This window comes from Ascidiella aspersa, chromosome 2 (assembly GCF_963924565.1).
Source record: "Ascidiella aspersa chromosome 2, kaAscAspe10.2, whole genome shotgun sequence".
Lineage (NCBI taxonomy): Eukaryota > Metazoa > Chordata > Ascidiacea > Phlebobranchia > Ascidiidae > Ascidiella > Ascidiella aspersa.
The window spans coordinates 11019864-11042108 of NC_139448.1; the positions used below are offsets into that span (position 1 = coordinate 11019864).

The 22245-nt window shown below is 35.9% G+C and overlaps 1 protein-coding gene across 5 annotated transcripts in view; it reads right to left on the reverse strand.

Moving 5' to 3' along the window:
- Positions 1-1899: 1899 nt before the first annotated feature.
- LOC146163625 (cAMP-dependent protein kinase catalytic subunit beta) overlaps positions 1900-22245 on the reverse strand; it is a 28808-nt gene continuing 8462 nt past the window's right edge. The window contains exons 1-11 of one of the 5 annotated variants that reach the window (XM_083382560.1): positions 18730-19002; positions 17115-17165; positions 15586-15647; positions 15224-15352; positions 14341-14439; positions 12255-12337; positions 11595-11721; positions 10472-10567; positions 8389-8511; positions 6550-6714; positions 1900-3995 (exon numbers count right to left, since the gene is read on the reverse strand). In XM_083382560.1, coding sequence (XP_083238686.1) covers positions 3870-3995; positions 6550-6714; positions 8389-8511; positions 10472-10567; positions 11595-11721; positions 12255-12337; positions 14341-14439; positions 15224-15352; positions 15586-15647; positions 17115-17165; positions 18730-18796 — 1128 coding nt within the window. In that variant the 5' untranslated portion in view covers positions 18797-19002 and the 3' untranslated portion in view covers positions 1900-3869. Of the gene's footprint in view, positions 3996-6549; positions 6715-8388; positions 8512-10471; positions 10568-11594; positions 11722-12254; positions 12338-14340; positions 14440-15223; positions 15353-15585; positions 15648-16289; positions 17079-17114; positions 17166-18729; positions 19003-22245 lie in introns of those variants that run through there. The other 4 variants (XM_083382562.1, XM_083382565.1, XM_083382561.1 and 1 more) reach the window with 4 other exon arrangements.

The window sequence follows — 22245 nt, forward strand, 5'->3', positions numbered from 1 at the left end:
ACCAACAGCAATGAGTTGTTTGTTTTGTGTCTTATAAGTTTATGCGAAATACAGATGCAAAGTACAGTTCCATGCTGGGTTACAGATACCCTTTACCACTGACAGAAACTTTTTGAATATTAAGACTGATTATTTTAAATTTACGAAACTTCTATTTAACCAGGATTCCTTAATGACAATAAAGAATACGTTACAGGCACTCCGAAAGAGAACATGAGTTCAAAAATCGGACAAAGACATTTTTTACAATATTGTCTTATGATTTACCAAATCTAAATTGCCAAAAAATGACTGAAACTACACATACGCGGTAATGGAATACTGGCCTATACAGCATCACAAAACAAAATAGCGATATTTTTAACAATGTGTTTCTAGTATAAAATGTCGATTATAAGAACCACATTGTTGAGTTTAAGATTTTAAAAGCTTGACTTAACTTTCTAAAACACATTAAGCTGCAAAAATTAATAGAAACATAGGCCTACATTAGTTTAAGTTATTAACGGAAAATGTTTACCTCATTTGGGTTGCTGACACCCAAAAAATTTAGATCACAGTGTCAGTTGGTTCCACTACCCAGGTCAATGAAACTTTTTCAATTACCATTTTTATCTATTAAAAAAATGAGAAAGTTCAATAAAGTAGTACGGAAGTTCATGAGTAAAATGCCCCCGCGAAAAAAGCCCCCAGATGTCGTTAGTTTCAAACCATAGTGACGTTCTCTGGAATGAAACATAACTAATAACCAAAATAAGATAACGTTGGATTTAGAGGTAGTTACAGTTAGTTTTTATTGGTACACAATGTCTTATTCTTTTAACCGCTCGACATTTTACTAACCTTAGCTCTGCGTTACATTTGCTTTTGCAAACCATATTTTATTTTATTTTCGTGACTCAAAGTGAAAGGACCGCGCGCCCTTGATCTAGCTAATGTACTAACACCATATTTAACCTATACCATGACGCATAAATTACCAAATCCCAATGGGTTTACTCTTACTTAGAACCAGGGATGTCCGATACTAGACATTTTAATCCGATACAAAGTTTTACACAAAAAGTATCGCGATCCGATCACACGTCATTAATATGTTCCAACAAACAAAATACATGAAATTAAAACGTAATATTTGATAAAAACGACATTAAATGTCGTGAAAAAAAGTGAATGTAAAAAGCCGCTGATGATCCAGCATCACAAACCATAACTTAATATAGATACAACCTCGCCACCTATATATATTTTTACCTAATTCTAGATGTACGCACTGACCCATACATCGCTTTTATCTTCACTTGATTTTTACACTGATAATAACATTAGTTATTGCTGAAACGTCTGTAAATTGCGCAATGTCGTTTTTATCGAATATTATGGCTTTGATATTTTTATTGAAATTACTAAAGAAACCCGTGTATTGTGTGTTCTAAAATGTTCATCTTTTTAGTTTATTTGTCCGAATTTTGCTTCAGTGTTAAGAGTTTTACTTAACTTCATTTATTTTAGTTACTCTCGGTTGTTCACCTACAATTTTTTGATAAATTAACCTTTCAAGGTAAAAATCGTTGCTTTGGTTTGTAAACCAGGGCTGAAATTCCTATATCAATTTAGTATCGGATCGGCACGGAAACCACCCTAGTCTCGAAAGACCACCAGTTGGGATCGGGTATCGGCTCCGAAATTATCGAACATATACTTAGAACTATACATTTGGGGGCAACAGTTACATCTGGACAGTAATCATTCTATGAACCGAAATTCTGACATTGCTAACAGTCAAACACCTTATTATGCTGGTCCTGTATTGCGTGGAAACAGAACTTAGCAAGCTATACTTCTGCTACATTATTATAAACCTGGCACTTTCAAACGACAAGCTCGGACGCAATACTTGGCTTCTTTCGCAAGCCGCTTGTAATGAAATTTCCGGAAATCAGTAGCAGTAGAGTTGTTGGTGACAAGTCACAAGTAAGACTATACGAGGGTGTTGTTGTTTTTTGTTGTACGTCGTTTTGTTGCTGCCGTCGCCAAAACGTGGAAAAGTAAACGAAAGAATGAAACTCGCGCAGCAGGAAAAGAATAGATATAAAACACCGAACGCCAAAACGTCAACGAAGAGTAACACAAATATAAAGTAAAATAGATTGGTAACACCAATGACATCAGCGAAAGGACTAGAATAGGCAAAAAGATGCCGCAAGTCCGCCTTGAGAAAAAGTCTACCAGTACCGGCAAAGGTTGTCCCTGCAGATCACATTTATCGGAGTCTGACAATTAAAAGTTTGTTTTTAACGACTTTTGTTTATTTTATTAACGTTATTAAAATCCAATTCGAATCGACATAAAAATCGCTTGTTTTACTTACGAAAATAGAACGTTTTATCTGTTGCGTGCAAACAAAAAAAGCGAGACCGACTACAGAAACACATACGAACAAATTGAAAACGTTCAGTCAGCCTTTTTTAACGGTTGGTCGAGCCAAACGGATTTAAACTTTATATATTATAAAGTTAAGGGCGACGTCTGCAAACCAACCACGGGCGAATCACAAGGGCCAGATTGACAGCAAGGGCGTTTGGGTTTCAAACGTTAGCGGGGACGTCACATTTCTGTGTGTTTGAAGAACGCGCGTCCGCCGAAAGTCCCATAACGCAAGTTTTGAAGAACAAGAGATAATTGACAGATTGGGGCAGACAAGATACGAGGGGGAATTCCCGCGTTGAGGAACACGAACACACGCGCAACCAAAGTACCCGGGATCGTGCTACATTAGTGATACACAAGTTTTACTGCACAGTTGCCCTGTTTGAAGCGGAAAGCCGCTTTTTCCCGCATTTCGTCTTTTCGCGTATGTTGGGCGATACGCGTAAGCACGGCTTATTTGAGGTCAGGCGGTTCTCCGGGCTATTGTCTCTTCGACCACGTTGGTGGTCTCGAAATTTAAAGCCACGCGCGAACGAGAAATGTTTGCCAGACGCACACTACTAATAAATTGGCTGTGGGCATTTTTATACGACACGTATGAAGAGGACATCTTAAGGGTAAAGCTACTGCCCTTGGAAACCTTTTTCATTTTTCCGCTTTTTATTCGCCGAGTTTCAAAGCACACTGCTTAAAAAGGAGGTTCCTAATAATAGCTACATTTTAAGTTGATCGGTACCGCGATTAAAACAATTCACCTTTCATTGCTTTTGTGTTCAAAATTTAAGCGGGATATGGGTAATAAAAAAGTGAAATTTTATTCCATTTTAAACCGATCAATTGCCTTTTATTATTTCTCTCAGGATTTATGCGTGACGTCAGAATTTCACTCCGACCGATTCAGCCAGTGTACATTACGTTATCACCTATCGCACGACGAAAAGGCATCCGGAGAAAGCGGTGACATATCGTTTGACAAACCTCACGAAATAAAACGGACAATGCGAATGAGTTGTGCAATTGGCACACTAACGCCCAGGATAAGTAATGTTAGCCTTGTTAGGATGTTAGGGTTGTTGTTAAAAGTCAAAGCGTTGTGAAGTGAGAATAGTAAGCTTTGTTGCGCAACATTTTTGAGAAAATAAATCTTGTACGCATTAACAGGCGGTAAGAATTCTCTATACTTTAGAGGACGTTAATGTTCGTTTCAGCACAGGAACTTAAATAGCACATACCCTTTTGTCGTCTAAAAAGTAGCAATTGAAAAAGAAACTAACGAACAACGCAACAAGCCAACGCCAGTAAACTAACATAGAGGATATCAAGGACAGGGGTCGGGGCTTTTTGTTATCCCTCTATGCTGACACACAGGGCAGATGAGGAGGAAGGATTCTCTCCTCTCCTGGAGGGAAGATAGTCGGAGTGGGAGGGGGAGGAGCAGATCAGAAGTCGCCGAACTCCCGGGCGCACTTCTCCGTCGAGTGGATGCGGAGTTGTTCCTCTTCGTATTCGTCGAAGTTCTCGGTCGACCCCGGGTGCTTGAACTTGGGGATGAAGGGTGCTTCCACCTGGACGATTTAAAAAAAGTACTTTACAATAAACTAATTTAACTAACTGAAAGATGCTGAAGATGATATAAGCTGATTCATTTACTGAAGATGATGCAAGCTCGTATCGAATCGTCTTAATCAAGATGATGTCGATCTGCTCGACCTTTTTGGCTTTGCAATTCATTATCAAGCTGTTAAAGCGGTTGGTGCTTTATTGCGTAGCTGCGACATGGTTAAGTTAAGGCAAATAGGTAGCAAAAGCACAAACACGCGTTTATAAATGTACAATTGCGAAATTGGAAAAAAGGCGATCTGCACGCTTCGATGAACGTGGATGCACATCGGTAGGTTCGCTACACTGTATTACATATCCGTACATACTGTACCCAACAATTTAATTTATTTTTTTAATGAATAAACAAAATAATGCATTTTTTTAGTGTTTTACAATAATGTAAAACCTCTACCTGGACGATTTAAAGAAATATATTTTATGAAAACTGCAAATCATTTTTTTAATAGAGTATTTCACAACAATGCAAATTAATTTTCAAGTGTTTCACAATAATGCAAAACCTCTACCTGGACATTTTAAAGAAATGTATTTTTACGAAAACTGCAAATTATTTTTTTTTAAAAAGATGCAAATATTTTTCATTTGAAATAAAATTGACGGTCATAATAAGAATATCAAAGTCTACACAGAAATAGGTTTTATTTTGAACGTTTGAATATTTCTTTGGGAACTTGAATAAAGAGTTATTGGAAACGTTTAAAACGCCACCTACATCTGTATGGGCTTTGATACGCCTCACTACAACCTCCAGACATTATGCTCCAAATGACATTGAAGTTGCTACATTACACTACTGACAGAACAAAGTTTTATTGCATATAGCTAAGTAAAACGTCCGGGAATAGAGAAATTTGATTGTCAGTCGATGCTGTGAAATAACTTGCACATTTTCGACGACAAAATTTTATTTCGGTAGGATAGTTTTAATACCCAAAGTTATTCATCCAGCCGGACTTTCTGTATTTTTTTCCTAATATATTTTGTCCAGACCTGTTTGGTGAATAAAATTTGTGTACAAAACTAAAAAATAACGAATATTACCTCATATGACTACACAGCGAATTCAATTAAACAAAATCATTCAATGTAACCGAAGACCTGAATGAACTGTTCTGAAGGTATTAAAAACATAAAGTTTATAAAAATATAAACTACGCGAAGGTGGTGGCAAGTCTTTCAACTGTATCTTTTATACAACTTTTGTTTTTTATTGTAGTGATACCAAATGGACTACTATAAAAACAATTTGAAATCTTAGAACTTAATTTTGACTTACTACTAAGGCAAGGTGTAGTCTAGTGAAATATAAGTTTTAATCTTAAGCAATCATAATAACAACTGTAAAAAAAAAATAATTCGGATAAAAACAAACAACATGTGTCCAAAAAAAATTTTTTTTTTTTCGGGCCACATAAATATTATGTGATATGTAAGTGGATTTAACAAAATAATTCCAAGCTTTTAAAACAAAATATTGAAACATATTGGGTTGATTGTGATACGATAGGATTCTGATTTAAATAAATGACACCATTGTTTAGGCACAATAAGTTATTTTTGTATCAATAGAAACAATATACCAAGCAGGATGTCATCTAACGAAGTTGGTACTGTAAGTATAGAAGAAAATGGCTACGTTAGCTACACATTATGACCGGTAATGAAACAACCATTTGTGCGTTAAAGCCATTTAAAGATACTAAAATATTTATGGACGTTTCCAAAAAATGATAAATTAACATTCAAGTGGTTAATTTACCACGTCATTCAACTTTTGTATACCAAAACATTCGTAGATGAGAGAAAAAACAAAGACATATTTATAAAGAAAAGAAACAAAAGCCTGGCACAAAATTGCCATGTACTATTATTTCAAAAGCAGTATCATCCGTGTAGGATAATCAACAACAGATTAGGAATGTCGACTGCTATAGCCTCTACCTGATATATACTCCCTAATAAAACGGAAATTCTAGAGCATACCTACTACCCACGGTTCTGGGCCACTGCTCGTGAAAGCACGACCAACCAGCGTATTAAAGGATTTCGCAGAACTTAACGCTAAACATTAGGGGTTCAGTGGAAAACGCGTTCACAGAATTTTTACAACATAGGTAATAATAACTGGGATCTAAAAATAGGCTACTTATCAGAAAAAGCCGGCCTTTAATTAAATTGTTTTTTTTATAAATTAGAATCCTAATTTTTTAATTCACATGTCAGTTTTGCCGTACTTTGCAATTTAGTCGTATTCGCAATGTATACATAAGGTTAGTTTTATTTTATCTTTTTCGGACTAGAACATTGTAACAAATAGTTAACTGGAGTAACTAGCCTAATAAACACATTCCACTTTTAGAACGTGATGCCATTAACACAACGTGTCGTTTGCCCACTGCAGACACACTTCATTGCGAGGTTTAACATGTTTAGCATAAGAGGAGTGAAAGCAGCTCTGGTGTTTTTTAGGTGTGTAATAATAATGCCAACGTTTACCTTTCTTTGATAAACGGCGATCCAGTCGATTGATTGGAACCACTTGTGGTTCTTGATGTCGGCCACCCCGTTCTTTAGGTTGCCATACCTCTTGGTGAGGTCGACCTGAAGAAGATTGCGAAGAAGGTCCTTCAGCTCCGACGTGAAGTGAGAAGGGAATCGAACCTGGTAATGGCGAATTTACGTGGTTATTTCTTGACTTGGGTGAGAAAATTTTGTGGCACCCCTTATTTAGACTTAAACAACTAGATTTATTTTAGCTTTTTTAAATAAGATTGGAATTAAAATTAGATCATTTAGGTTTTCAAATCTATATTAGAATTAGAATTAGATCATTTTGAGTTTTCCCAAATTAGATTAGAAAAAATGAATTTAAAAAAAAAACTAAGTTTAACTAGAATAACATTTAGTTATTCACGATCAATTTAGTTTAAATCGCAGTTTATTTTACTCAGAATGTAAATTGCCAATACTTAAGTGTATTTTTTACAGGTTTTGGCAAGTCGTCGACCAAAATAATTTAAATTGTTTGCTTTTGACTGAGAGACTAAATATGCCGTTGGACAAAGTAGCATTTTTAGTCAAATCCGAAGTAGATAACAAGTAGAATTAAAGCACACAACCAATTCACAAATTAGGTCAGAATTAGAAAACTAGAATTATCTAGTTCAAAGTCTGTCCTTATTTCTCGTCTTGCGCCACAACTGGCCTGCTTAGTTGCTAGAGAGCTACGTTCCCGTTATGGCCAAGGTCGTGAATTCGAATGGGTTCCTTTTTACAGCCTTGCCTTATGCAGTTAAAACTTGCACAAAAATCTTCGGGAGGGAGGCTGGTGCATCGGTACTGTTAACCTATTAGTTGTGCCATCCTAATACAAACCAAATCGAGTGTTCTACAAATTTGACTGGTTATAATGATCGGGCAGTTAAAATGGAGGGAGCTAGGTAAATGCTTTGAACGGTGTTTTTCAAGAAGTCAGCAGACAACCTATATATATACGAACGATTTCAGCGCGGAAGCCGTAAAACTTAGACAAAGTTTTTGGTAAGGTTGGCCTCCAACACTTTTGTTTAAAACTTTTCATTTGGTTTACACTTAGCTTGAAAAAAACAAATAAAAAACTGTAGGGCGCTGTTTTTATAACCATGTCGAAACACAAACCATTGCTTTTGTTAAAGTGATTGCTAACTGGGCGAATTTGGACTTATGTGGAAATCAGAGGTAGTATGTTATCTGGAAGTGTGGTGCTGACCAAGAGAAATTAAAATTGGACAAGCAAGTCAAGCTAAATGATCAAGACTTGTGAAGCAAACTATCCCAATCTACCATTTTTCAGCAATGAAATTACCAAAGCTTTTTAATGTTTTATCAAAAACGTGAACTACATTAAATTTTTATTCCAGTTAACGTTTAGGAATTCGCTTTAGTTGCACACATAAAATTTTAAATCGCCAAGAAAGCAGAGAATTTGAAACGTCTCCATAAAGTTCGCGCGTGCTTGTTATGCTAGGACCACTTTAAGCAACAACCGCCGCCATCTTTCCGGGAAAAAGTCTGACGCTAACTAACACAGAGTAAACACAACACATTCAACAACTATAACAAAACGTGCCAAAGCATTTGTTTTTCAGAACTTACAGTACAAATTGAGAACAGAGTGAAAACTTTTTCAATATAATAAACAACGTCTGGATTTGGTCAATAGCAATCTGAAGACAGCTCGCAACGGACAAACCGAGCTAAATTGGTTATGCAAGCGCTTAGACGGTTAAGTTATAGTTGTGTTTATTTCGTCGTTTTAAAGTGAAGTTAGAGGTAGAAAATTTGCAAAGCACTCACCTTTCCTGAGACGATTTTTTCGTAGATTTGAATGGGCTGGTCGGCAAAGAAGGGAGGGTAGCCGGCCGCCATCTCGTAAATGAGAACGCCCAAGGCCCACCAGTCCACCGCCTTGTTGTAGCCCTGGCAACGAGTTAATGGTGGATGGTTAGAAGGTTTATCCGGCACAAGATAAAAATTGGTCCTGTCACATCCGCGACCAAATTATTCTCGTATTAAATATTTAAAGGAATTAAATAAAAATGCTCTTATGGCAAACTCGGGGCGATGAAACTGTAATAGAGACTTAACAACAGATATTTTACAGGGTGGTTATATATGACGCTAAAGGCTAGTGGGAGGCTAAAACTTATTTTTGTCCTGTCTTCCAGCAATTAAGTGCAAGGCTCTGTCTATCCGCCGACTGATTTTCATCAGTCTTCTCAATGGCTTAATTATATCATGCGCGCCGATGCTTCATATGATAATATAATTGATAAATTCCGCTTGGAGTTCAATATTTGCTGTAATGCTATGGACATCGAAAACAAAAGCTACGCAGTATACCACGCGTTTGTTTTCTCTAGAAGACGGGTTCGCTGATGCCAAATCAACAAAGGCTAATCACAAGTGTTTTGGTACTAAGTTGCACAATTTGAAGATAGTCAAAATGCACACCTGGTGGATAGTATCAAAATGCACACCGAGGAACCCAAAAGCGTGGGTGTAACGATCATTTTTAGAGTGCGGGCAAGCACCTAAGGCGCACGGCACACAGTCTGCGCGTGAATATACGATTCATATAAACGAGTGCACAGATTCGAGCGAGACAAACCAAGAGAGCAGGCGTTACTGCGAAGCAAATAACCGCAGAAGCCACATATAGCGGCGTTGTAGCCGTAGAGCGGTTGCCTATAATAAACAAACCGACGAGAAGGCGCAGAGGATTCTCGCTGTGAAGCCCACACTGAAAATGACAGGAAACATGCCTCAGATCAAAGGGCCTTTCCTTCATTATTCACTGAGACACGCAGTCTTTCACGCAGAACGCTGCTGCTCATATTTCTATACTCGTCCATGTGTGGTGTACACCTAGGCGAGTTTGCGACTATGTAACAGCAACTAACTAACACCTTTTGCCTGTTGTCGAGATAGGACGACAAAAATATTGCTCATGGAATATTTTTAGTCAGTTAGTTTGTACTTTGCACGTTTTTCTATCAAGCAACTTTAAAAAAAACACAAATTTGTTGTAAGTCAATACTTCACATTATTGACAATAACAATTTTAAATGCTTTTTATTTTTTTATTAATTTTATTACAACTTTGCGAGAACTGACAATGCCAGTATAGGCGAAATATATTTTCCTTTAACAAAATGTCTGATCCTGGTTTTACTCGAAGGTTTTTAAACTAGTTTTATTTGTTTCTATTACATATCACACTTGACAAATATAAGGTGATTTTGGGTTTATTTAGAAAATGTCAATTAATAAGAAAACAAGTACTCCTTGATACCTTTACAGTATTTTAAAACCCACAATTCAGGCAGATGTGAAAAATACATTGGTACATGTGTTTACTATTTCCTGCCATCGTAAAATAAACAAACATCTAATGTCCATTACGTATAAAATAGATTTATTAGAAAAACATTGTTTGTATTGGTTCACGTTAAGAGGGTGTCAAACATAACAAACTATGGCAGCACACATCATATGTCTAAATGTGTTCTTAAGTTCGGTCGAAGGAAAGCACTACCTGGGCGAAAAGTGGGGAAATAATGGATTTAAAAATAGCCTCGGTGATACATTATTGATAAGAAAATGCTTTAGTCACTCCGAAGGAATGGCTAATACACTCATTAAAAATGACATAAAGACAGGCCATACTTCATAGCTAAATTGACACAAGACACACATTAAACAATGATATTTAAATGTTAATGAAAGCTAGCTTCTATCATAGTTTCAAAATAGTGTGAGCCATACAAAAGGTTGTTTAATCAGGCCATGAAAGTCTAGTTTATAATCACTTTTCTTCTGGGTAAAATCATTTTATTTGTTTCTTCTATTTATATTGTTAAAACTGCAGCCAACTTACTTTACTAAGAATAATTTCAGGTGCAAGGTACTCTGGTGTGCCACATAGTGTCCAAGTGCGTCCTTTGACTCGCTTTGCAAATCCAAAGTCAGTCACCTACGAAAAGTTTTAGTTTAATTTTAAACTTTGTGTAGAAGAATTACTAATTTTTTTGCTAAGAAATTGACCTTGATGCAAACAAATTAGGCCATAAAAATATATTGCAGCAATTCCGGATTATGTTACATTGATATGTATGTGAACTAAGGAGTGTTTGTGGGTTGTAATTTAGATTACATAAAAAAATAAATAAAAATAAATAAAAAATGTTCTAGGCGAGAATTTGTATATCTATTAAGCACTATTTACGAAACATTGTTATTTTTAGTGTTCTTAGTACAAAGCAGTATATCAAAAGCACTGTCCAATCTGATGTAAAAAGGAATTTCTTCGAAACTACACTGTTTATTTGTTTTAGTTTTTTACTGCTTTGGCAGAGCTTTGCTATATCCCTTGAACTAAAAAAAATATTACAGCCTTTAAAAGCAAAAAATATTTAATTCTTGGAATTCGTCATAAAATTCTTGGAATTTGATTCCAATATGATAGGAGAAAAGTTTGAACAAATAACGCATGCTTGTACCACATGCTCATAGTTAAGACTAAGCATAACCTGGTCTAAATCTTTTCTCACCAATGACAAGGCTTTAATAGAGGCAATCAAAATTTACCTTTAAAATGTTGAATTAATGGCATTTAAACGCGCAGAAAGTTTTCACAGATTAAACAAAAGTGCCCAAATCAGTTTTTGGCCTATAAATAATTCTTCGCATATTGATGTGTTCAATGCTGTGCTGGGCAAAGGTCGGGTTTAAATGGATTTAGTCTTAATTTTATTGATTTTTGAAACGTCACTGTCAGGCATGCTATACTTTTATTTAGAAGAATTACTTTTCAAATCAGAAATGACAGGGCATTGCCCATGTACTATTAACAATTAACAATATCTGATCGAAATCCATGTACCGAATCCTTAAAGTCATATAACAAACCTTAAAATCTAATTTCTGGCTGTTTATTGAGTTAAAAATATACCTTTAGGATTTTATAGAAAATTGTTTGAGTTGCCATTTGGCTGACATACCTGAATGTAACCTTGCTGGTCAATGAGGAGATTTTCAGGTTTCAAATCTCTGTAAATGATGTCTAAGTAGTGCAAGTATTCAAATCCGAGGACAATCTGGGCTGCATAGAATCTAGAGTGGGGTTCGCTGTACAAAAAAAAATGGGTTAAAAATAATATAAACAGAAAACTGCCTTTCCAAATGATAAATAAAAACTACAAGTAGATAAACAGTGAAATACTTTAACATATTGTTTAAATGTTTTAAAACAAATTAATTTGCATAATATTAAGCAGTCATCCCCTACATCTTTCGAAAATTAAAAAAAGTGCAGTACGGCAGCTATGCAATGGAACTTTTTTATTTATGTTTTAAAACAAAATGCATAATTAAAAAAGGCTGCATTTTCACCCAACGATTTTCAAAATATTTAAATCATTCTTATCACCATATAGCTTAACATATAACATTTATGTTAAATATATTTATGCCAAAGATACATTTTTTATTTCATCAAGTTTGCATAAAAATTTAAATATTGATAAACATTATGATTTGCAAATTGAAGCTTTGCTGTTTTGCCAACTTGGGTCTGAAGCCTACAGGGAAGGAAATTTTTATTACATTACACATCTGTTCGCAGACCGGGTCAATAATTGAAAATTAGTTTGATGACAAACCTAAATCTGCCGATTCTCCTTAAATGAGAGAACATTTCACCTCCGATGACATATTCCAACACCATGTAAAGGTAGCTGTTGTCCTATAGAAAAAAACAACAATAAATCAAAGGTTCTGGATTGCCAGCCATTAAACAAGACATGTACATTGTTGATGCAAAGATTTAGTGCTTAAAGGGACAATGTCAACATAAACAGGCTGCACACCAAAACTTGGAACCAACAGATTACAGCTGACAGTATATTAATTGCTAAAAAAAACTATTTTTTGGAAGTAAAGCCCTACTGTTAAGAATTTATCAATTATCAGAAAGCAAAAAACAAACAAAAAACAACAACAATGGATTATATATTTATAAATTTTGATAACAATAACAATTTACATAATAAATTAAAAGTGAAATAAGCATGCTTACACATCTAAAAGCACAAAGGGACAGGTAATACTTGTTTCAAATGAATCATATTGTACTTTTTAAAGAGTAGTATGCTGACACAAAAGAATTATTTTACCTCAAATAACTACCTTGTTTATCTATCCATAATCCTATGCTATTGTTGAATTATTTGTTATGTTCACCCAATACCCCCTTACACACTTGCTGTGATGAGTAATGTTAATAGCAAATTTTATACCAGGATGTTATTAGTAATATAATGCCAGGACTAGTGTACTTCTATTTGACTTTGGCATACCTACTAAAATAATGAGTATCGGTAACTTTGTTTTTTTTACATGTTTATGAAGAAAGAAACAAAGCTTCATGTAGGTGAACCAATAAGCTATGTTGTAATTCAAGATGCTGGTTTCATACCGCCAGAGAGCAAACTAATGGCGTTGTGAATGGATATTGGTCTGCTATGTATATAATCTGGCTTGGTATAGCACTTAAAATAGCTAGGAGAGCCAATTCACAACACTTCCTCTTTAACAGGATTTAAGTGCCGCCGCAACGTGGTGGCTGTAATCACAGTGGCTATACAGCACAGTGACATTGAAAGGATCGCTAATACAACATTAACTGGATCGGCTACACCGAACAGTACGTTCAAAATTAGGAATTGTAAAGTCAGTTTGAGCTTTTCCACTGGCACCATGTCTCCTTACTTAAAAAAAATACAATTCTAGAATTTACTTCTTGAATATGATCTTCCAAAGAATAACTGTCCCAACAATGTAAAGATATATGTGAGGGTTTCACTCCTACCACAAAAAGCCGTATTTTGTTCATTGAAATAAAAACACGTCATGGTCACAATAACTTTTTTGTGAGATTGTTGTTGCAAGTTTACGTGGACTGCGCCAACTATTCATGATAAATTATTTTTGTTTAATAGTGTTTAGATGGTATGCGAACAACAATGTCAAAAATAAATACTTCAACCCATATTTACTCATCCATGATAATTCATTCTTGCAAAAATTGCATTCACCAAGAACTAAACCCAATACCCTGTTTAAAAAACACAATTTTTATCGGTGACTAGTGGTAGCATTTTTTTCAGTGGTCCTTACCTCATTGTGGAAGAAGAATGTAAGGTCATTCAAGTGTAAAAGAACCCTTAGTATGTAAACCTCTTAGTAAGAATTAGCAAAAGAAGATCAACAAATTAAAGAAGATAGAAATATCCCCACCCGCCCGCAAAAAAACAACAAAAAAGCTTAATGCAAATTGCAACTAAGTCCTAGCAAACTATGACATCAGATTTAGCAAACAATTTCAATGACACTTCATGTTTTTAGTAGATATCAGTAAAAACCTGAATTGCTTTGAGTATGGCAATACAATTGTTAATAGCTCTTGAATACCTTGCTTGGATATTTACTGTTTTATATTGTTCAATGGTGCAGTTGTATGTAGTGGTCATCTGGACACACATACATTTTTCTAAACTACATATCAGCTAATGGAACAATGTGGCCAACTTCAACAATCAGTGTTTTATGTTCAGTAGGACATAGTGAACAAGTTAGCTTTTTCCATCAGATAATAAGGCATCTTACTTACACTGTAGTCTGCGTCTGGTTGATACTATTTAAATGATTGACCAAACAAGCAAACGTTAATATTTTTATTTTACTTACTTTGAAAGAAAAGTCCATCTTCACAAGAAATGGAAAGTTAATGGCTTGAAGAATTTTCTTTTCATTTAGTGTGTGCTCCACTTGTTTTAACTTCACCACCTTACAAAGAAAATATAAATCAGTTTAACATTTGCCACCCATTACAAGCAAAATATATTAAAAAATTACAGCACATTACTGATGTTTTATCCCCAAAATAAAGATGCTTGTGGTCTGCAAATGGGCGTGAAATTCTGTCCAACATTTTCATTAATAAACTAGTGATAGATTTGAAATATACTGCACAAATAAACCAATGTTTGCCATATAAACTGATTCAAACATCAATATGTCAACAAACACCAGTAAAATGAGGTTTGAACAGGAGTTTGATATGACTAACCACGGCCAGTGGCCTTAAAAGCTGAATGCTGACAGTAACACAATGGTAGTGTGCTTAGTGTTTTGAGCTCTTTCTTATTTATATAAAAGAAACTGAATGAGTGAACTAAATTTTAGCTCGACACAAACTATGAGGCCAGGTAACTTTGAACTTTATTTGGTTTTAAGTAGTTAGATTATTATAAAAAAAAATTATCTCAACACCAAATATAATTTAAAAATATTGCAGTTACCGGTACAGTCGTCTGGCAGCATGACTAACCACCCTATTTACACAACAATATATTCTGAAAAATGCAACTTGCACAAACATTTATCTTAAAAAATACACCATAAAAAGTTATTACAACTAATTGACTAAGATAGTTCTACATATTATTACTTTATATAATAAAATCCTTATGGTTTATCAGTCTTTTAATTAAAAGTCTTGATTACAATCTAAACCCACGGCCGAAGTGTTTTATTTGGTTAAATCTCGAGCAGAGTAACAGTAACGTACCTTTTGTTTGTCTAAAATTTTCATGGCATAAAATTGGGTGTTCTCTTTTCTCTTGACCAGAATGACCCTTCCGAAAGACCCAGTGCCAAGAGTCTTCATCCGTTCAAAGTCCTCCAGTTTTGCATTGTTCTGTGTCAAATGCAGCCACAATGTCATACACAACTGACTAATAGAAGCAATGCTTTTATTATCATTTAATGGGAACAGAGTTCAATATTTGTTGTTATTTTTAGCAAAACTAATTAAATTAAAAGTATTAAATTATACTAATTTAATTTACTCTCTATTTATTTATACAATGAAGCAAATAACAAAAACCATACTAAACAAAAATAAAATATAGACAATTAGATTTTTCTTACCTGAGTTGGAGTTTCCCATTTTTTCAAGAACTCTTCCTTCGCATCAGCTAAGAACGCCTTGACTGTGTAATACAAAATTTGTAGTTAAACACCTATATGATAATAGTTACCAAAGCTATAATAAGGAACTTAGATTGTTGTAAATTAAAATACCAAAATATTTATATATTTTTTTGCTAAAATTATTATAAGTGTTGCAGTTCTTTCCAATCTGTGGATGTTTTTGCAACAGAGTATTTGACCATATATATGTGAATACTAATTTTTTAAACCTAAGTGTATTAATTAGCTTCAAGAGCACAACACCACAAGTAAAAAGCAAATTTGTCAAGACAAATGTGATGGCTTGTTTGTTTCTTGTCAGCTGTACTAATGAAACATTTCAGCTTGTCATATCATAAATTTTTCACTGGAAAATAAGTGTCTGTCAGACTACAGGAGATTGAGAGAAACCACACAATTGCCAGAAGGTATACAAAGCAGATTGATCTTAATGCTCTTTACTTGGAAGCTGGAGTTTATATAACAAACACAAACTAATTAGGTGAAAACTTTAAACTGTAGATTTTTGTTCAAGTAATGCTGCATTCCCTTTAAGTAAGTCAAAATATATGTGTAAACATATACACACTACAGGTCTGCCTTATTTCCAATGACTTGTGCACTTGAGTAAAAACAAACAAATTGCAGGTTTAGCCACCAACCTGTGCTGAAATAGTTAGGATATTGTGTAAAAAAGTCCTCTGAATGGTGCCTATGATGTCTGCCATCTTTTTCCCTTCCAAACAGAGAGTACAATCCGTGCATACTGCAGTGTGTGGTGCAGTGATGAGCAGCAAAAACGAAACAACAACCTGTTCCCTCACACGCAAGCAACACAATGGCCACAGCTAAGCTAGTTGCAAAGACCACCACAAACAACGGTGGATGAAAACAAGTGGAGGGCGGCGGGTTGTGCCGTTGTAAGTCACTGCATGCTTCCTTGCAACGGCTTCCTGCCCTGCCTGTCTGACTTGGTCGGCAGAGATAGATATATGTAGCTATATATGCCACTGCTTTGCGTTGCTGCACAGTAATGGAGAGCCTGCACACCTCTGATTATATGCATGCATTTTTTATGAGCCACTTGCTTTCTGCCAGTGGTATGGTGGACAGAGTGTGATGATGAAAAAAATCAATGGCAGTTTGATTGGCTGGCTCTAAACAGCTTTTTGGGCCTATTTACGAGTGCTAGTTATGGGTGACATCTCTTAGGCTCTTAGGGTGTTAGTAAACAAAAAATTAAATAATAGCCGACAAACCAAGGCATTATAAGTTTGATGGTAAATAAACAACTAAAAAATATTTGCCTTTGCTGTTATTTATATATCGCATATAGACACTGCAGAGCAGAATAACACTTCACCCAATGATATGCACAGCTTAAAGCACAATAATCCCATGGTATGCAAAGCATTTGCTGTAAATAGCATGTTCAAATCAGCTCTTTTTTGTTAAGTTAAGCTTAAAGGAAAAGCACAACTACTCACAGGGGTCTTGCTTTTTCGAACTACTGAACATCTTCGCCATATTGCTGCAAGCTTAACATAAGCTCTAGATAAACACTTGAATTCCACTTCACCACGTCTTATAATGGAAGGTTGAGCTATGAAACTAAATTTCCAAATAACAGTCTGCCACAGGAGTTACAAACTGAATAACGCAAATTCGCCGAGACTGGGGAAAGTCTATAGAAAAATTGTACTAAACCAACAATCGCTGAACAGTTAAGTCTCCCAAGACTTGCCAATCACTGCACAATGAAGGACGCCTTTAACAAAAAATTACAAAGTGCAGATCAAACAGTCATGTCCAGATAAAAGAGCTGATATGGTTTGAATGAAAGGGTTCGAGTGTTTGAACAACGACCGGGATAAAACACAGCAGAGTTTGCTGATGTTCACAAAACTGAAGTTGGACAGTAGAAAAAATGAACCACAAAAAGACAAAAAAATATATAATTGAGTAGTTTACAGCTGTTTACAGTAAAAAAAAGTAAACAACAAAGGGGCAAAAAAATTATAATTGGATAATTTACAGCTTGCCAACTAAGCTGCTGTGTATGTAGTAGTTATTTAAAATCAAATAAAAAAAATTAGTGAATAAACACAACTAAAAAAATTATTATCACACATGTCAAATATTTAGTGGTTCCCTTTTGATTGGAATGTGTTTATTGGCAACCAATTGGTTATATTTGTAAAACACAGGAAACAATTGTCTTTGTCAGTAAACAAAACATACCCTTGCTTTTCTATTTTTAGCTGAGAAATGAGGAAATGGTCCGTTCATTTAGGCATATCCGCATATTTTAGTAAATAGTTTATGGCGCTTTTGTACATAGAAAAGCCATTGCTCGTAGCATATTCGACCTCCAGCTAATTTTACCACCAATTGATTCATTTATAGCCATGAGCAGGTAAAAATAGATAATTTACAACATGGTTTCGTAGGTCACTTGTGAAACATAGGAAATACTCATGTAGGCTGTTTCCGGAAAATGCATGCAATAACATTTTCAATTTATTGTGGCATTTTAGTTCAAAACGTAAATACAAACAAGACAAATTAATATTTTAAGTGCCCTGGTTCAAAAATTGGTTGGCAAAATGTTAAAATATCTAAATAGGATTGTGTTATTTAAAAATGTATAACAAATATTGTACTAATGTCCCCAATAAATAATTTGAAGAAAGGAACTAAGGGTAAAACAGGGCTCACAACACACTTGTAGGAAAACAATTAAAAGATTTCAAAGAACATTGGTAGCTTTTCAGAGGCATCAAATTGGACCGCTTGACGTTTTTTGAATATATTTCGCAAAGAAAACAGGATAGCTGCAGGGTCAAAATCAAAAACAAATAGTTTAAAAATTGGTTTTACAACAGCATTTTTTTTAAACAAAAAACGTAAATTGGACACAAATTAATGCAAATACTATTTAAAGACTTCTAAAGATGCAACCCTCTCAGAGTGGTACCCTTATTTTACAGGAATCATAATTACTGCAATTTGCAGTTGTACAAACATCACCTCTAAGATGTTAACTATTTTGGACCCCAGCAAAACTGGCCGAAAATTGAACAGATATACAATGGCACTTACATGGGTCTTCCTTTGGCAGTTTTGGCGACTTGTGACCAGTGTCCTTCTTTCCAAACCAGGACGGCATCGCGGCAGAGCTTCAGTATAAATCCTAACGTGTGAAGAGAGTTGGGCGTCCAGTAGTGGTGTGACTACAGTCAATAGGCCTTGGGAAACTACATCGGCGAAACGATAGGCTAGCCGTTTACAGCAGTTGAATTTTTCTTGTTCACTGTGTTGTCAACCTAAGCACCTAAGTAGTAGCCGCCGTCTGACTGCCAGTAGATAGAAAAAAGCGATTGCTTAAGACTTGTTCTTCGCCAAAGTTATAGCATAATAGTACGGTTGATTGGCAAGGAACGTCTACTGGGTCTTCGGAGGCCTAGATAATAATATGCATCAACGCGTTACGCGGTTCGGAGAATAGCTCTGCAAATACAGACGCGCTGTGCTGTACTTAATGGCATAATTTGCAAAGTGCCCTATTTAAATTACCACTTTGCTGATGTAAACCTATGCGAGACTTCCACTGCAACAATAAACGTGTGAAGTCAGTCTAACTGTATAGTTCCCTCGACAAATGCGGATACAACAGAAAACAGCAATACAGCTAAAGCGGCGAAGTGTCGTTTATATTGCGTGTTAGATGCCAGCTCTACGTGGCCTACACATAGACAAGGCAAATTGCAAATGTATACTGGCTGTTCTATAAATAAGTCTGACTCAATACACTGTTCATGTCGCTGAAATAAAGTAAAGGTCACATCGTTTCGATAAAACTAACGACCGAACGCAGGTCTTCACCGAACAAAAAACGCCTGTCTAACGACACACAAACGCCGTTGCCAAAGGTCGACGATTTGGGCGAGAAAAATGACTGCACGGACGCTAACCATCGCTAGGACCGCACTAAGGCAATCGGCGGCTTAAACTATTTTAAGCAGTGAGCAGCTTGGTTCAACTATGCTCATGCGAATCAGAGCGCACAGGCGGGGTGAATTCTGTCCAGCGCGCTTCGTAAACTGGGCGATGCCTCACTGAAATACCAGCAAAGCCAGTCGCCTTACTTCGATGGATTTATTCCAAGCTAACGTTTTATACAGCCGATCCGAACAGGCGCCGTTGTAAGCGTAGCAGCCTTGCTCGCCTACCAAAATAAATTCGCCTGTTCAGGTCCGATGCGCTCGTAACATTAGAGTTCGGGTGGCTCAACACAGGTAATAAGAAGGAAAGGCGCGTTTATTTATAGATACGCAATAGATTCCATAAAGCATAGCTAGCCGCATATACGCCGCACACTAATACAACACTTAAGGTAAAACTGAGTTTGCCTATATTTTTAACACTATCCAGCATAGGTAAAGCAGCATTAGCCTTACGCTTTACTTGTATGCAGCTATCCATCACGCCTTCGAATGCACTGTAGCTAGATACGCCACACAACGATAGGCCGGTGAGAGACACGCTTCCGTCTTAGGCCCACGCATTCTGGCCTGTACAAACATAATTTGTTTCACAATTTTTAACGCCTAAACGAATAGGAAGTAGTCGGTGTGTTCGCACCACCGGACACGTCTAGTTCCAACACGCTTTTGGCTAAATCTGAACGCCACTGCCGGCGCTAAATTTAGCTGCCTATATTGTATATTGTTTTTTTTTTTAAGTTGTAAAATCGACCGAAGATGGAGTTGACGTGCCTACGTCCTTTGTGGTACGAAATTTATAACCGGACACAATCGCGTTCTAAATGCTGTGGGAATTGAATTGAACTGAAAGCCTGTATGGATAGGCTAATCAAACGGTTTTCAAACCGCTTTTTTGTGACGTCCTTGAATAACTTTTATTGGACTCGCGACGCATCTAGCGATAGGCATTCACGCTGCTAATTTCTGGATTATCTTATTGCACATGTCAAAAAAGTAGGAAAAATATGCAAGCCACAATTCAGTTACGATACAGAATTTTTGTGCGACGCTTTTCAAAACGGCACAGCCACACAGAATCCCGTGCCTTGCCTATCGTCTCAAAAACAAATTCTTAGTTGGGAAACAGTTTAATATATTAATTATCCGTCCATAATAGGCTAACGAATGGGAACTTAAAATATTACTTGCTCTAATACACTTAAACGAGACAAAATTAATCCAAGGCTCCATTAGAGACCATACCATGAGCGGTTAACCGTTGGTACTTTGTAACTTTTTCAACAGGTTCAACGAGAGGCTAAAAAACTGACGTGAAAACCGATCTTTCGTTTGTTTAAAAATCAGTGACTTTTCGGAATATACAAAATAACGTTTTAACGTTGTCTTTTTAGTGCAACCTGCTTCCTTACACCACAGGCAGCAGCACAGTGGCCGTTTCCAACCGATGCAAGTCGGGCCTAAAACCGCACACGTCAGTCGTGGGGGCAGGAAAGAGCGCTATTTACCACATTTGAAGGTTGCTGTCTGAACACCGCAAAACGCTCACTGCATCGGACCGCCAGCGAAGCCTGAAACTGCCATAGCTGTAAAAGATTATTCAGAAAGAACAGATTCGCTGCTGCTTATAATATGCCTAAAACAATAGATTTATTATGAGCGATTTGACACAGATCAAGACTTAGTTTTTATTTTTTAAACGAGTTTTAAGCGGCTGAACGAAAATCATTTTTCAGACAGGGAAAAATCAATGGATAAAATGTTTTTTAACATGCATTGCTGCTCAGGCCAACTCTGCTTTTATGAGAAAACAATGGATAAAAAAGATCGACAATTTTTTTTTAGTTTTGTTCACCCTTACCATAGAATACTGCCTTTCTTCATTGGCCCAAATAAAAAAATAAAATAAACGATATGACCGTAATACAAATTTTAAATTATACTAATTTTATGTATAGAATTGCGTTTATTTGGTTTTGATTTGCAAAAGGTTGACCATAGCGGAAAATTATACCTATTGACTCTACAGCTGAATGGCAGCAATGAAATCACGTAAAAAGTTCGCCCTAAGCGCAAAAAACATACATTACGTTTATCTTGTTTTAAAATTTGGATGGGTGTTAGACGGACGATATAATGGTCATATTACAGAGGCGTCATAGATCTGCACGAATAACTAAAAGTTGTATTACCAAGATAACTTGAAAAAATATTTGTTTCTTAGAGTTTCGAGTTTGTTGAGTCTGTGACTGTGAACATAAATAAAACATGAAAATATTATACGGCGCATTTATTATTGGAAATAACATTAGAAAACATCGAAAAAAAATTCCGCATATAGATACAGTTAGCAAAAAAATATATATAGTTCTTGGTCCCCCAGGATTCGCCCCAAAAAGCAACAAACTTAATCATCCAAACAATTTTAATTAATAAAAACAAAACTAAAAATCGATAGAAATCGAATTAAAAACAATTCATTAACCCCTATTTGCTCGTTCACCTTTGCAAAACATTCCATTACACTTCAACTAACTCGCCCCACGTACGGGTCCTTTTCTCCACCTGCTTGTTAGCGATATGACTGCCTTTGAATAGAAATAGCGCGTCGATC